Source organism: Capsicum annuum, chromosome 9 (genome assembly GCF_002878395.1).
Source record: "Capsicum annuum cultivar UCD-10X-F1 chromosome 9, UCD10Xv1.1, whole genome shotgun sequence".
In the NCBI taxonomy this organism is placed as follows: Eukaryota; Viridiplantae; Streptophyta; class Magnoliopsida; order Solanales; family Solanaceae; genus Capsicum; species Capsicum annuum.
This window is the reverse complement of record NC_061119.1, coordinates 14,997,466-15,011,160: the sequence shown is the minus strand read 5'-3', so window position 1 is coordinate 15,011,160 and position 13,695 is coordinate 14,997,466. Positions and strand designations below refer to the sequence as shown.

General features: G+C 34.2%; 1 protein-coding gene across 1 annotated transcript; it reads right to left on the bottom strand.

The window, feature by feature from the left end:
• Nucleotides 1-815: 815 nt before the first annotated feature.
• Nucleotides 816-11,936, bottom strand: LOC107843020 (UDP-glucuronic acid decarboxylase 1). Its single transcript, XM_016687145.2, has 7 exons — nt 11,122-11,936; nt 10,097-10,244; nt 9,915-9,994; nt 5,566-5,649; nt 5,396-5,470; nt 1,905-1,997; nt 816-1,334 (listed from the first exon to the last, which is right to left on the bottom strand). The coding sequence occupies exons 1-7, from the start codon at nt 11,749-11,751 to the stop codon at nt 1,128-1,130; spliced, it is 1,317 nt and encodes a 438-aa protein (XP_016542631.2). The 5' UTR covers nt 11,752-11,936; the 3' UTR covers nt 816-1,127.
• Nucleotides 11,937-13,695: the final 1,759 nt, after the last annotated feature.

Here is a 13,695-nt window from a genome sequence, read left to right as displayed (position 1 = left end):
GGGCACACATCACATTTAATGTCACCATGACTTGCAAGCCAAACATGTCATCTCTTAACATCATCATAATACTTGATAACTCACTAGTCCCACGAAATGAAAATTTAACATAAACATGATTTTGAGAATCATATAAACACACTTTGAAGTTCTTTAAAGGGGCGAGGAGTCATATTTAGTGAATATCACATAAAATTCTTGGCCCCCAACATATACAAATTTGAGATTTAGTAATAAGGATTTTCAATAACCCAAGTGAATAGAAAATAAGAATAACTTCCTGGAAGGTATTCAAAAGTACTGACTGTTTTGTCTTTCGTAAATTCATTCTCAACCCTAATTCATAACTCATAAACATACGTAATAAGAAACTATTGGTTCATGATCTTTACTTGAAAAAAATTGTTCTATATATCTTTTGATGAAGAACTTTGTAAAGAAACCTTGTGGGAGAATCTATAGCCTTGAACCTAAGTTTCTTGATTCTTGGATGTTTATGGTTTCTTGGGAGGATGAGTGGGAGTGTTTTAATCAGATATTAGGGCAAAAAATAAAGTAGGGAACGTTTCAGAATAGGTGGAGGGACAATTTCCAAAATATAAGAAGGCACAAGAAAATTTAGATTATACCAGTGCAATCATACCAAATAGATTGTTACAAAAAATATAAGTTTCATTGTTACATTACACCAAATTTAACAGTACAATACTATAACATTTAAGTAACGATCAAAATATCGTATTTAAAGTAACAATATGATACAAATACAATAGGTAATAACCATCCAAACAAGTTGTAAGACAACCACATGAGCGTTCACATAGAAAAATATCCACTATTGATCATCCAAACAGAACCACTTTCTTTAAAACATCACAGGGCAGTTGCCCAAAACAGAAATCAAATCCAAACACTGTTGGAATTACAGGAAATGGAATGGGGAAAATTTCAAATGGAAAAGAAAACATATGAGGTTATAGATGTGGCTTATCGCTTGGTGATCATCTGCTATTACAACGAAAATACAAAAAATAACAGGAAAAAAGAATGCATATCAACGTAGGGTGTAATAAACAATAAACTAAGTTTCGCGCTATACATACTATTTTTTGAATAGGTATCCCTGTTTAGTTCCCTTTGCCTTCATCTTCATTCAAGATGCGATTGCGGAAATCACTGACCATGAGGGGAAGCCCTTCTCGCAATGATACTTTTGGTTCCCAGTTTAGTAGCTCCTTTGCTTTGCTAATATTGGGTTTCCTCTTGTGAGGATCATCCGCGGTGTTGGCTCTGAACTCAATATTTGCACTGGGATCAATCACTTCTTTGACCACCTGTTTCCAAATTAAAATAAATTAGGAGTGTTTGATAGAGATATCTTAGCACTTAAAACTAGATGTGTTCATTAGAGATTAGGCATTTCATGCTCTAAGTTACTAGTGGAGAACAACTTGATTTAGGACACACATTCTACTAAAATTTTATATTTCTAGTCATGTATTCGCTGATTTAGTTAATGTATGATATTTTCTCCTATGGAGAGACATCTTGAATGAACATTCATATGTATCACAACTCGTGAATGTATAAATTATAGCCGGAAATATTACATCGAAATAGTTCAAATTTAAAACTTCAAAACTTGGAACAAACCTCTGAGACAAGAATCGATCTTCTACGATTTAAACCTTATTGTTGAGCAATCGCGACGAAAATAATTATGAAAATAGAACAGGACCCAACTGTTCATGAAGGACGTGACTTGTGAGTTACCAGGAGATAATTTTTTATAACTATGTGTAGGAGAGATTTCTCACTGAGCAATATCCACCACGGACTGACCGTCCAAATAGTCCGGAACATATTTGTAGACATGTATACATGCAAAAATAAACATGACTTACCCCAGCAAGCTCCAACATGGTGAATTCTCCTGGGTTTCCCAAGTTGAAAGGGCCAATATGCTCACCCTCCATGAGAGCCACCAATCCATCAACCTTATCAAAACAAAGTAAATCATCTTAAATTAAATATATGCAAAATTCAATACAAAGACGCCCTATCTTACGAGTGAGCATCTAGACCCTCTATACACATTAATCAAGGTTATAGTTGTGAAGTTTTAAATAAAAAGGCAATCAATCAACTAAACTTTAGTCACAACTTAGTGGAATCGCATATATGAATCTTTTTGTATCCATTCAACTCTATTTAGGTTCATTTCATTATAATACTAAATAATGTCTTTTAAGATAAATCTCTAGTTTTCTAAAAATAAGTTCTCTAAATCTCATATTCATCCCCACATGAACATACATAAGAGCTAGTGCAAGTGTAAACAACGAACTCAATCAAAACTAGTTGGAATCGTCCATATGAATCATTTGTTTCAATGGTTATTTTCATTTGGCAGTGTCCACATCAATTTAATTATACTAAGTCTGTTAAGACCAATTTTCCTCCATGTGATCTAAGGTCTACCTCGTTCCTATTTATTCATCACATATTTGCACTGTGGACTAACCATATGTAAATCGGAGATGGAGCTCCATATGCTCGGTGCACCATTTGTCAAATGCTATCATTTCTAATCTCTTCCAATAATTGTAATCACATTTCTATCTTAACATTTGCACTCTTACGAAATTCATCTTGTACGAGTTTAGAGGTTCGGTATTTTTTATAAAAGGTCTAGAGGTTCAATATTTACCCTAATATAACATTACCCTAACGCTCAACCTTCATTCCCATAGTTCACTTTGTTAAATTTCTTCCTATTGCATAATACTTCCACACTCCGACTCTTCAAGAATCATGCCGCACCCGTGTCAAATTCTTCAAAAATACACTACTTTTGAAGAATCCAACACGCACCTATCGGCATTTTTGAAGTGTCCGAGCAACATAGCTCCGCAGTACTCCTCTATATTTCAGTCATTTTATTTTAATTCTATGTGCTAGATCTGCATCTGGTTTGGTCATGTGATGAGGAGGGGCACGGACGCCCCAGTTCGTAGGTGTAAGAGATTAGTGTTAGATGGTTTCAAGCGGGGTAAGGGTAGACCGAAGAAATACTGGAGAGAAGTGATTAGACGTGACATGGAGCAGTTACAGCTCACTGAGGACATGACCCTGGATAGGAAGGTCTGGAGGAAAAACACTAGGTTAGAGGGATAAGGTGGGTGGATGAATCATAGTCCGTAGTTAGGAGGGTTTTAGTGTCTTTTGTTTGGTAATGTACATTATTTTGTGGATATTGTATCTATATTAGTTTTATCATGTCTCATGCGTTGCATGTTTTTGTATATTGTCCTGTGTCTTGAGCCGGGGTCTATCGGAAACAGCCTCTCTACTTCTTTAGAGGTAGTGGTATGGACTGCGTACATTCTACCCTCCCCAGACCCCACTAGGTGGGAGTATACTGGGTTTGTTATTGTTGTTATTGTGCTAGATCTGCATCTATCATATACCATTCTCCTGGAAAACTATGCTTGATATTTAAACTGTCTACATTTAGGCACCGAAATCATGTAATCTTCACTTTATCTATGCCTTCCTTATGAAGCTAAACTTGCAGATATTTTGACTTGCTTCTATACTCTCTAGAATGATTCTTTATAGTTATAATTTACGGTTGACTCCTTCAATTGTCTTGTCAATTAAGACGATGTTATCGGCAAATAGCATGCACCATGGAGTTTCTTCGCTTGAACTATTTGTTAATTCAACTATAACTAAGATACTTGTTTGGGCTCAAGAATGACCCAGGATGTCAACTGAAAAAGAATAATTATTCATTTCCTCGTAATCATGGCAGGAAAATGGCAATAAAGGACCACAACCGACTTACACTATGGAGATCTCATGAAATCCAACATTACCCCAGCTTGGTCAGACCAACAAACTTCAGAATACATAGTTAAACAAGTCCAAATGTTAATAGAAGGTCAATTCCATATTTAGCAGAGAAAGGCAAGTATCCCGTGGAATTAGTCGAGGTGCGCGCAAGCTGGACACCACGGTTATCAAAAAGAAAAAAGAAAAAAAATATACGTATATATATATATATATATATATATCGGTCACCCTTTTTTTTCCGCTGTAATATACAGCGGAAAAAAAAGGGTGACCAACCATGAAAAGTTTCTTTTACAGGATATTGCATCCCAAAAGAAGTCCTTTAAATTGAAGCATCTTCCCTAAACATTAGGACTTGACTAGTATTTGCCAAACATGAACATTGAACAAACACCAATTTTCATCTCAAGTATATTTGCCACAATTGGTTTTAAAAAAACAATTAGCATGCAGCTAAGTACATAGATAATATCAGCAGAGCATCATCGCCTTCTTTCAGAATCAAATGTGATGGTGCATCTACCAAAAGAACTTTTAGCTGGCGGGCTACAATTGAACTTACTTAAGCCTTAGACCAGCAGGAGGTAATCCTCTTCTTTTAACTAGCAAATGTGTGTGTGAACATAGCATGCAATGGGACAAAACAGCGGCTAGAAAAACTAATCACAGCTACCTTTGACAGGTAAATTTTTAATTCTAAAATATGATTCCTGCAATATAGTAAGAATGAAAGAAACCGGGAACTTTGTGAAAAAATTGAGCATCCACAATAAAAAATCTTAAAGATATTGGTATAGTCTAAGTTTTTAAATATATGCCCTTACACTCCATTTTGGAACATTATTGAAAGCTTCGTGTTTGCTTTCCATCACCACATAGACACTATTCAATCTTGTGTTGCGGCATGGTTTGAAAATGTGACAAGTGCCTAACCCATCATGTACTGGGGGCTAAGCGATCAAAGATTTCTTTTCTTAATATTCATAGAAGTCAAATAAGGTAGTCAATTCAGCATTAGAAAGAGCATACATCTTTCAAATCTCCTTCTTTTTCATTTTTTGTAATTATTAAGTATACATCTTTTAAATTTTAGCAAAACATTTCCTATCTGTGAACTTAAAAATGTTGAAGAAGAGAACTTCAAAAATTTAACTTCTTGCCCAATTTTAGAATTTCACTTTGTAATACCATGATGCAAAAAGGTAACAGAAAATTAGATAGTTAAGTAGAAAAAGAAGTATGTCCCATTTAGGAGAACTTAGAATGGTGTTCATAACACGAATTATAACTTCTATAGCTTTTTGTCATCTAAATGGTCGAAAGTTTTTTTCCTACAATTTTCAAACATAAGTAGCATATATTTACTTCTCCGAGAACTTGAGTCAAGTTCCAATACCATCCCTATCACAAGTGATCAAATTCACTTGAAGCAACTACAAATAGTACCTTCTACTGTATTCAACCCTTGACCACATTCAACCAATATCATCTACGAAAACGATAACATGCTAAGCAGAGATAGGGAATGGTTAAGTACCAGATCAGACACATATTGAAAGCTTCGTGTTTGCTTTCCATCACCATATACTGTCATTGGTTGCTTGCGAATGGCCTGCAAACATGGTTTTAGAATAACAACAAATACAAAAAGGCTGTAAAAGGAAATCTCAGGTTAAACTAACAATACTACTAGATGAGAGAACAAACCTGGGCAACGAAGTTGCTGACAACACGTCCATCATCTAGACACATACGAGGTCCATATGTATTGAAAATCCGAGCAATACGCACCTGCATACAAAGATTCGACATTAGTACTTACTATACCAATTAAACTCCGTTTGACTTTTGCAAGTGGAAGAGGGCAAGCAAAATACAGAACTTAAATTTTTTGAAATTCTTTTTTTTTTTTCTTGAGAAAGAAAATACAGAATTTAAATTTAGACTGAAACTTATTGAAAATAAGGAAATGACTTGCTACTTTGTTGCCTATGTCCCATGCTCTCTCATCATCATACTATTCTGGAGTTTGTTCAACTTCTCAAAATCTAGAACTAGCAATAAAATGAGTTTCATGTTGAATTTTCCAAATTTTCCTAAATAACACTAAAAAGCTAAGACAAACAACTAATTTGGATGGATATATATACACCTTGATCTTACATCATAAACGAAGCATGATAACATCCATGGAAGCTCAACTCCATCAATGAACTAGGATGGAACAAGGAAGCTCCAACTCATTGGGCTACAAACACAAATTAAAAGGTGTCTTATTTCGGACTCAAGTTGAAGTCCAAGAGGAGGAAGATTGGACCCCCAAAATCAGCCCATAAAGAGACCAAAGGAGAGCTCAAAAAAAACCCTACCTGGGGACTTGGAGCCCCCTACCTAGGAATTTGAAGCCGCCCACTTGTTTCCGTCTAGTTCTAGATTAATCTTCTAGGGCTTTTTTAATTAGGGTTGTCAAACACCTTTTACTCCTAAAGAAAAGAAGTACAGGATTGCTTCATTCATTGTAGAACAACTTGAATGAATGAATGAATGAATGAATGATGTTACTTTGAGAATTCTTATGAATCTTTGGTGACTTTTACTTTTGGATTTATTTTTCAACCTAAACTAACCCTCAGTTCAAGGTAGTATGATAATTGTTTGATGTCTCCGGTTACTTCTTGGTATTCTTAGAAGGCGGTTAGTATCTATTACTAGTTGGTGTCTAACGTTACTCACGAAGCGGTCAAGATCATAATTAAGTTGTGATTTGTTTCTCAATTAACGGCATTTAATTCCTCTAATAATCAATATGTTGTTACTTGGATCTTGTCAAATCTAGATTAACTATTTTCTTAGAAATTTCGGAACCTTTTCCTTGAATTTTATTTTCTTTTCTTTTTTTGACGAAGGTAACAGATTTTGTGTATAAATCATTAGCACTATGTGCTGGGAGCCAAAATTTACATCAATGATCCACAAGGCTGCGTACGATACACCCTTGTGGTGGGGCCCTTACCCGGACACCGCGCATAGCGGTAGCTTTAGTGCACCGGGCTGCCCTTTTTTATAGAGTTGTTGTTGTCTTCAAAGCACCTACAATTTCTCTCCTTTCATATTGTCCACCATATTACTAGGACAATTCTCCATCTGCTTTTGTTAGTGCTGCCCCCCCCCCCTATTCCAGCTTGATAATGCCTCTTTTGTTCTTCCTGGCATAGTCCACCTAATGCCTTTGAAATTGGTAAATAGATTCCATAGCTGGCTCACCACTTTACAATGAAGGATCGGATGGATAATTGTCTCCGTGTTCTTTCACAAAAAAAACATCTGGAGCACAAATGTATGCCCCTTTTCTGTAGGTTCCCCTGAGTTAAAGCAGCTTCTTTACAACCTGCCAAAATAGCTACTTTGTGTGGAATTTTGATTTTCCATATAAGCTTCCAGGGTAGAAAATTAACCTGAGAACCCATCTGGTTCATGTCCTTGTATGCAGAACTTACAGTGAAAATGCCCCTACTGTGACAATTCCATCTTAAGGTGTCTTCCCCTTCCTGCAGTCCTTTGCACTGGTCTAACATGCCATAAAAGCTGGTCAATCTTTCAATCTCCTAGTCTTGCATCAGTCTTCTTTCAATCTCCTAGTCTTGCATCAGTCTCCTATAGGTTAAGTTCCAACCTTGATTAGACCATACTTCATGCACAGTAGATTCTTGTTGCTGATTTAGTAAGAAAATGTAAGGAAACATTTGCTTGAGAGTACCATTCCTAACTAGTTATCCTCCTAGAACAGAATCCTTTTGCCATCTTTCACATTAAAATCAATTCTTCCAGAGAATCCATGCCATAAGTTCCTAATTGATCTCCACAAGCTGGTTCCATAAGTGGTGTTCACTTCTTTAGTCTTCCAGAACCCATCATTTTCATACTTTGTTGTAATCACAGTGCCCATAAAGTTTGTTTTTCCTTGGACAGTCTCCAAAGCCATTTCATTAGAATACTTCTGTTTTGCTTTCTCAGACTTTTGATACCAAACCTCCATGATTCTGAGCCAACAATAAGGTTTTCCATTTGACCAAATGGTAAACTTTTTTCTCCTTGTTGTCGTGCCACAAAAAGTTTCTTCTAAGAGCATCAATTCTTTCTTCCACATTGTTAGGAAGAGGAAATAATGACATCAAATAGGTAGGTATAGCATCTAAGACAGAGTTGATCAGCACCAGTCTTCCTACCATTCTACCATTGATAAGTAATGAGTTTTCCATCTAGTTAATCTTTTTTCACATCTTTCCAGAACACCATTCCAAATCTCCTTGGATTTACTTTTTGCCCCACGGGCATTCCTAAGTAAACTGTTGGGATCTTCCCTATCTCACCGCCCAAGATACCAGCCAAAATTTGAATCCTTGTCACCTCATTAATTGGAAAAATGGAAAAATATGGCTTTTTTTCCAATTAATGTGGAGACCTGAAGTGGCCTCAAGCAGAATAAGGATAATACTCAAATACTTCAACTGGCTCTCCTCCGCGTCACCAAAAATGAGAGTATCATCTGCATATTGAAGATGTGTTACTTCCACCGCCTCATTTTGTCCCTTTGCTACATTGAAACCCTTTATCCAACCACTGTGAAGTCCCACCATTACCAGAATTTTCACATATCCTTTTTGTGTATCTTTTTATCGGTTCCAAATTTCTTTTGATTATTTCCTCAAGTTGTTGGATCTTTTCATCCTTTGTGTTATCAGGAAAAGTCCCCAAAGGTTCACAAGTGTTTGTAAGTACTTTCAAGGTTAATACCATTCATATATTCAAAGTTTCTACAATGAAAGAAAGCACTCCCTTTTATCTAAGTGGAAGGTGGTCATCATCCGTAACGAAAAAAAGTAGAAGATTAATCTAAAACTAGGAAACAACCAAAAGTAAGTGGATTCAAGTTCCTTGTCATGGGTTTTCTTGGAGCTTCTAAAGATTCATCTTTGTCAATTAATGGAGTTGAGTTTCCATTGATGCTATCATTTACTTTGGGATTTAGCTTTCAACCTAAACTAGTTCTTAGTCCAAGGTCGTAAGATGATTTCTTCTTTCAGATCTATGATTACTTCTTGGTATTCTTAGAAGGCAGTTAATATTCGTTACCAATTGTTGTCTAACATTACTAGCGATGCAGTCAAGATCTGAATTTAAGTTTTGATTCGTTTCTCAAGTAAAGGCGATTGATTCCTTTAACAATCAATATGTTGTTACTTGGATCTTGTCAAATCCAGATTAACTATTTTCTTGTAAATTTTGGATCCTTTTCCTTGAATCGCCACATATCCCTTTTACTTCTCTTAAATATGTACCTCATTGCTTCCGCATTTTTTTGACTATTTCCTCAAGTTCTTGGATCATCGCATCCTTCGTGTTATCAAGGCGAATCACATGTTAACATACAATTCTAAACTGCATGTAGCCAGCTTCCTAGTTTTAGAATAAGCCAGTACCTGTACGTATTACTTCCCTCCAACTGGAACTTTTCATTTTGAGTAGAACCATTCATCATAGAAAAGTTTACACCATATATTTATCTTTTGTCACTTGCAACTGCTTTCTATATTTCAAGAATGAGGAGATTCAGTGACCCTTTTTTCTTTATTTCTTAAAAAAAGGGTCACTGAATCTCCTCATTATAGGTATACACAACCTCTAATATCCAAAACCTGGTCGTCATTATGTTCTGTGGACATAAAAGCTAAAAACTAGAGGTGAAGAGGAGATAATAACATGTATTCTACTGTTCTAGAGTGTAAATCGCCAAAATTTTCAACCTACTCTAGGCATCTAAGCGACATATAAAGATTATACATCATTTAAGATTGTCTGAAAGGCACGGAAAGCAAGCACTGACCTTCCTAGAGCAAAGACGAAACATAAAGTAATTCATAGTGCATTTTCACTCAGCACTTAAGGCAAAAAATGCTGAATTTAACTTTTATAGCTTCCAACTAAGCAGATAATTTTGCACAGAAGCAGCACCATCATATGTTATATTTATCTGTGAAAAGGCAAATATTCATTACCTCAACACCTGCACCGCGGTGGTAATCCATAGTCAAGGTTTCCGCAGTCCGTTTTCCCTCGTCGTAGCAGCTCCTAACACCTAGGTGTTTCAAGACGCTCAAAAATCATTAAAATCAGCTGAAGAAATGACTTTTGTTATTCGAAAAAAGGAAAACAACAGGATTAATTAGTTGCTGCACACCTATTGGATTCACATGACCCCAATACGTTTCCTTCTGTGGGTGCTCAAGTGGATCGCCATAAACCTCACTTGTACTAGTAAGCAAGAACCTCGCACCAATTCTCTTGGCAAGCCCCAACATGTTAAGGGTTCCCATCACATTTGTCTTGTAACCATAGTTAAGGATATCAAATTCATCCAAAATTCAACAAAATAATCAAAGAACACTCGTTTCCATAACATGGAACTAATGATTAAGTTAGCACAAACAAGCACAAAACCAGAAGAGGCATTTATGCATAGAGCCGATGAAGTTCAGAAACAATAAGCTATGACATGATCGAGAAATTGATACTCCCTCCGTTTCAATTTGTTTTTCCTACTTTCCTTTCTAGTCCATTTTAAAAAGAATGTTTCTTTCATTTTTTTTGCAACTCTTTAATTCTAACTTTCCACATGTCATGTGATTAAAGGGCATTTTGGAACATTCTGTTTATCTTTACTCTAACCATAAAATTCAAAAGCCTTTCTTAAACTCCACATCAAATCAAAACCTTGAAAAGAGGGAAATAAAAGTTCTGAAATCAAAGAACACTCATCAATAAGATTGAACTAAGGGGTTGTTTGGTATGATAAACAGGGTTATCCCATGAGACTATTTATCCCACCTTCCATATGGATAGTAATTCCACCATTTTAGTACAAATGGCGGGTATAATCCCGGGATACGCCAACACCTCAAACTAACATGGGATAAAGTTAATCTCGGATTTTATCCAGGATTATTATCCTTATGCCACGTACAAAACGACCACTAAGTATCAAGTAGGCACAACATAAAAGGGCAGTGTGGTGCACTAACGCTGCCACTATGCACAGGGTGGGTCTGGGGAAGGGCCCCACGACCAGGGTGTATTGTACACATAAAAGGGTGTATGTAGGCACACAAATACACAAAACTAAAAGAGTCATTTGTACATAAAAGCTAATGAATCTGAAATTCTAAACAATAAAACAACATATATGATGTAAATACAAAAGGATATAATAGTTTTGACAGGATTATACTTATAGTGAACTGGCGAAGCAGGACAAGCCAAGTGATAAATCTGATCTACTTCCAACAAAATAGGCTCAACAACATCATGTCTAATAAGCTCAAATCTTGGATTTCCAAAATGATGCATCACATTTTCTTTCCTCCCAGTAAAGAAATTATCAATAACAATAACATCATCACCTCTCTTAATTAACTTATCAACTAAATGACTCCCAACAAATCCAGCACCACCAGTTACAACAATCCTCATCCTTTTTCTACCAACACCAACAGGTACCCTCCCAGTATGACCAACCCCATTTGTCCTAAAGTTGAAATCTTTATGATTATATGAAGATAGTGTTGATAAAGATTCATGACTTAGTGAATTATATGATCTGGGTATTGATGAATGAGGTTCAGAAGATGTGCTAAGGTGAGAAAGAGTTGGTTGAATGATGAAAAAAGTAGAACCAATGAGTATACCAATGAGAATGAACAAAAGTCTTTGTTCTTTAAGGAGATAATTGATGGATCTTGGAAGAGATCTTGTATGATGTTTAAGGGATTTTGGTGAGTATGGGTGTGCATCGGGTAATTCTTCATCTCTTCTGCTTGACTGTTTGTACAATTTCATAGCTCTGTTGGATAGTAGTTTTGTTACAAATCAAGAATGGTGTATGGGAAAATCAAGAATGATAAAGGAGATTTTTTTTTAAAAAAATAATGTTAACTGAAGTGTTTGTGTGTGTGTGTGTTGGGTTTGGGGGTGGCGGGGGCCGTGGGGAGTAGGGGTGGGGGTGGGGTGACTTTTTTAATTATAAGAGTGTTTAAAAGTGAAAGAATTTCTTGATTAATAGTATTAATCAATATATATATATATATATATATATTAAGGACAACTTTAGGCAATTTATCCTACGTGGCATATCTCTTGGAAGCCTCTAATGCTATTTATTTATTTTATAATTTTTTGGAACCTTTTTTTTCTTTTTTTTTCATTAATCAATCAATTTTCTTAATAATCAAAATGAATGAATCAATTACTACTCCTTCATTTATTTTTATTCTTTAATATAGAAATTTAATATTTCTTTATCAATACTTTCATGACCTTTGATGATCATAACTCCTAAATTATATTAATAGTCATGTTCATAATATCTTTGATATTCCATATTATTATCTTATAAATAGAAGTATTATAAGTCTTCTTTCCTCTATCATCAAAATTAAGAATATTTCATTCACTATATATTTTTTAAACTTTCATATATTCTTTAAAAAAAAAAATCATTCGTATATCTTCTAAAATGCCCTCCTTATTGTTTTCTTTTGGGTATGTTATTGCTTCTTCTTCTTCTACATGCATTGTTCCTTTGACATTTAATTTATTTGCTAAACTCATACATGAGATTACATTAAATTTATTGTTATTGTTATCTTATATTGTTTGTAAATTTTAAGCAAGAACATGTATAATTTAAATCTATTTTCTTATAATTTTTTATAATATATTAATTTTTGTGATGTATTATTTTTTACAGGGATAAAAAGAAGATCAAATAGTGAACAAATGAAGTAAAAATGCAATGATGACTATGTAAAGATTTGAGGAGAATAACATAAGAACCACTTGAGAGAATGTCTTTTTTTAAAAAATTATATATACTCTTTTTGCTTTCTTTATATAGTTTAAATTACTACATAATTTGTTCACTTTTATTTGTCGTTATACTAAAAATAGATATAAAGAAGAAATATAGATAAGATGATGTGACACATTAATTTTTTTATTTTTTTACATATTCTACTAAATAAATAGATTATTAAAAATTTCATAAAATAAATCAAAATTTTTCTAAAAATAGATCTTTTGCAATAGAACCCAATTCACCATTTGTTTGAGACAATCCACATAAGAGAAATTAATATAACATAATCTTAATGATAATTAATTTATTTTTATGTATTATGTAGTTGTAACTGTAAAATTATTGTCAATGAGAAAAATGAAAAAAAAAAAGTGAAGGCAATAAGGAATAAATAATTGTAATGAATGACTATAGTAGTAACGAAAAAGAGAAATGACCTCCTTTTATTTTTTTTCTCTTTTATATGACTATAGTTGTACATACACATTTCATTATGTTAAGTTATAATTAGATTTTGTCAATTTTTATTGTGATACTTTTTCTCTTATTTCTTAAAATTGTATTTTAGCAACGTAATGACGACAAAAATAGGATAATAGATAAGATAAAATAGAATGTTGAAAAGAGAAATGACCTCCTTTTATTTTTTCCTTTCTTTCTATGACTATAGTTGTACATACATATTTCAATATGTTAAGTTGTGATTAGATTTTGTAAATTTTTATCGTGATATTTTTTGCAACATTCTAAAATGAACATTATGTGCTTGATGTTATTGTTTTTTTCATGTTAGTGCATTCCTAATTTCTAAATTCGATAATGAGGTTAAAAACTATCGTTAGAAGCATTTTGAAGAATGAAAATTTAATAACTTCAAGAACTTCGAGAGTTTTCGAATTAATTTATTTTACGTGTTTTTAGCTTTT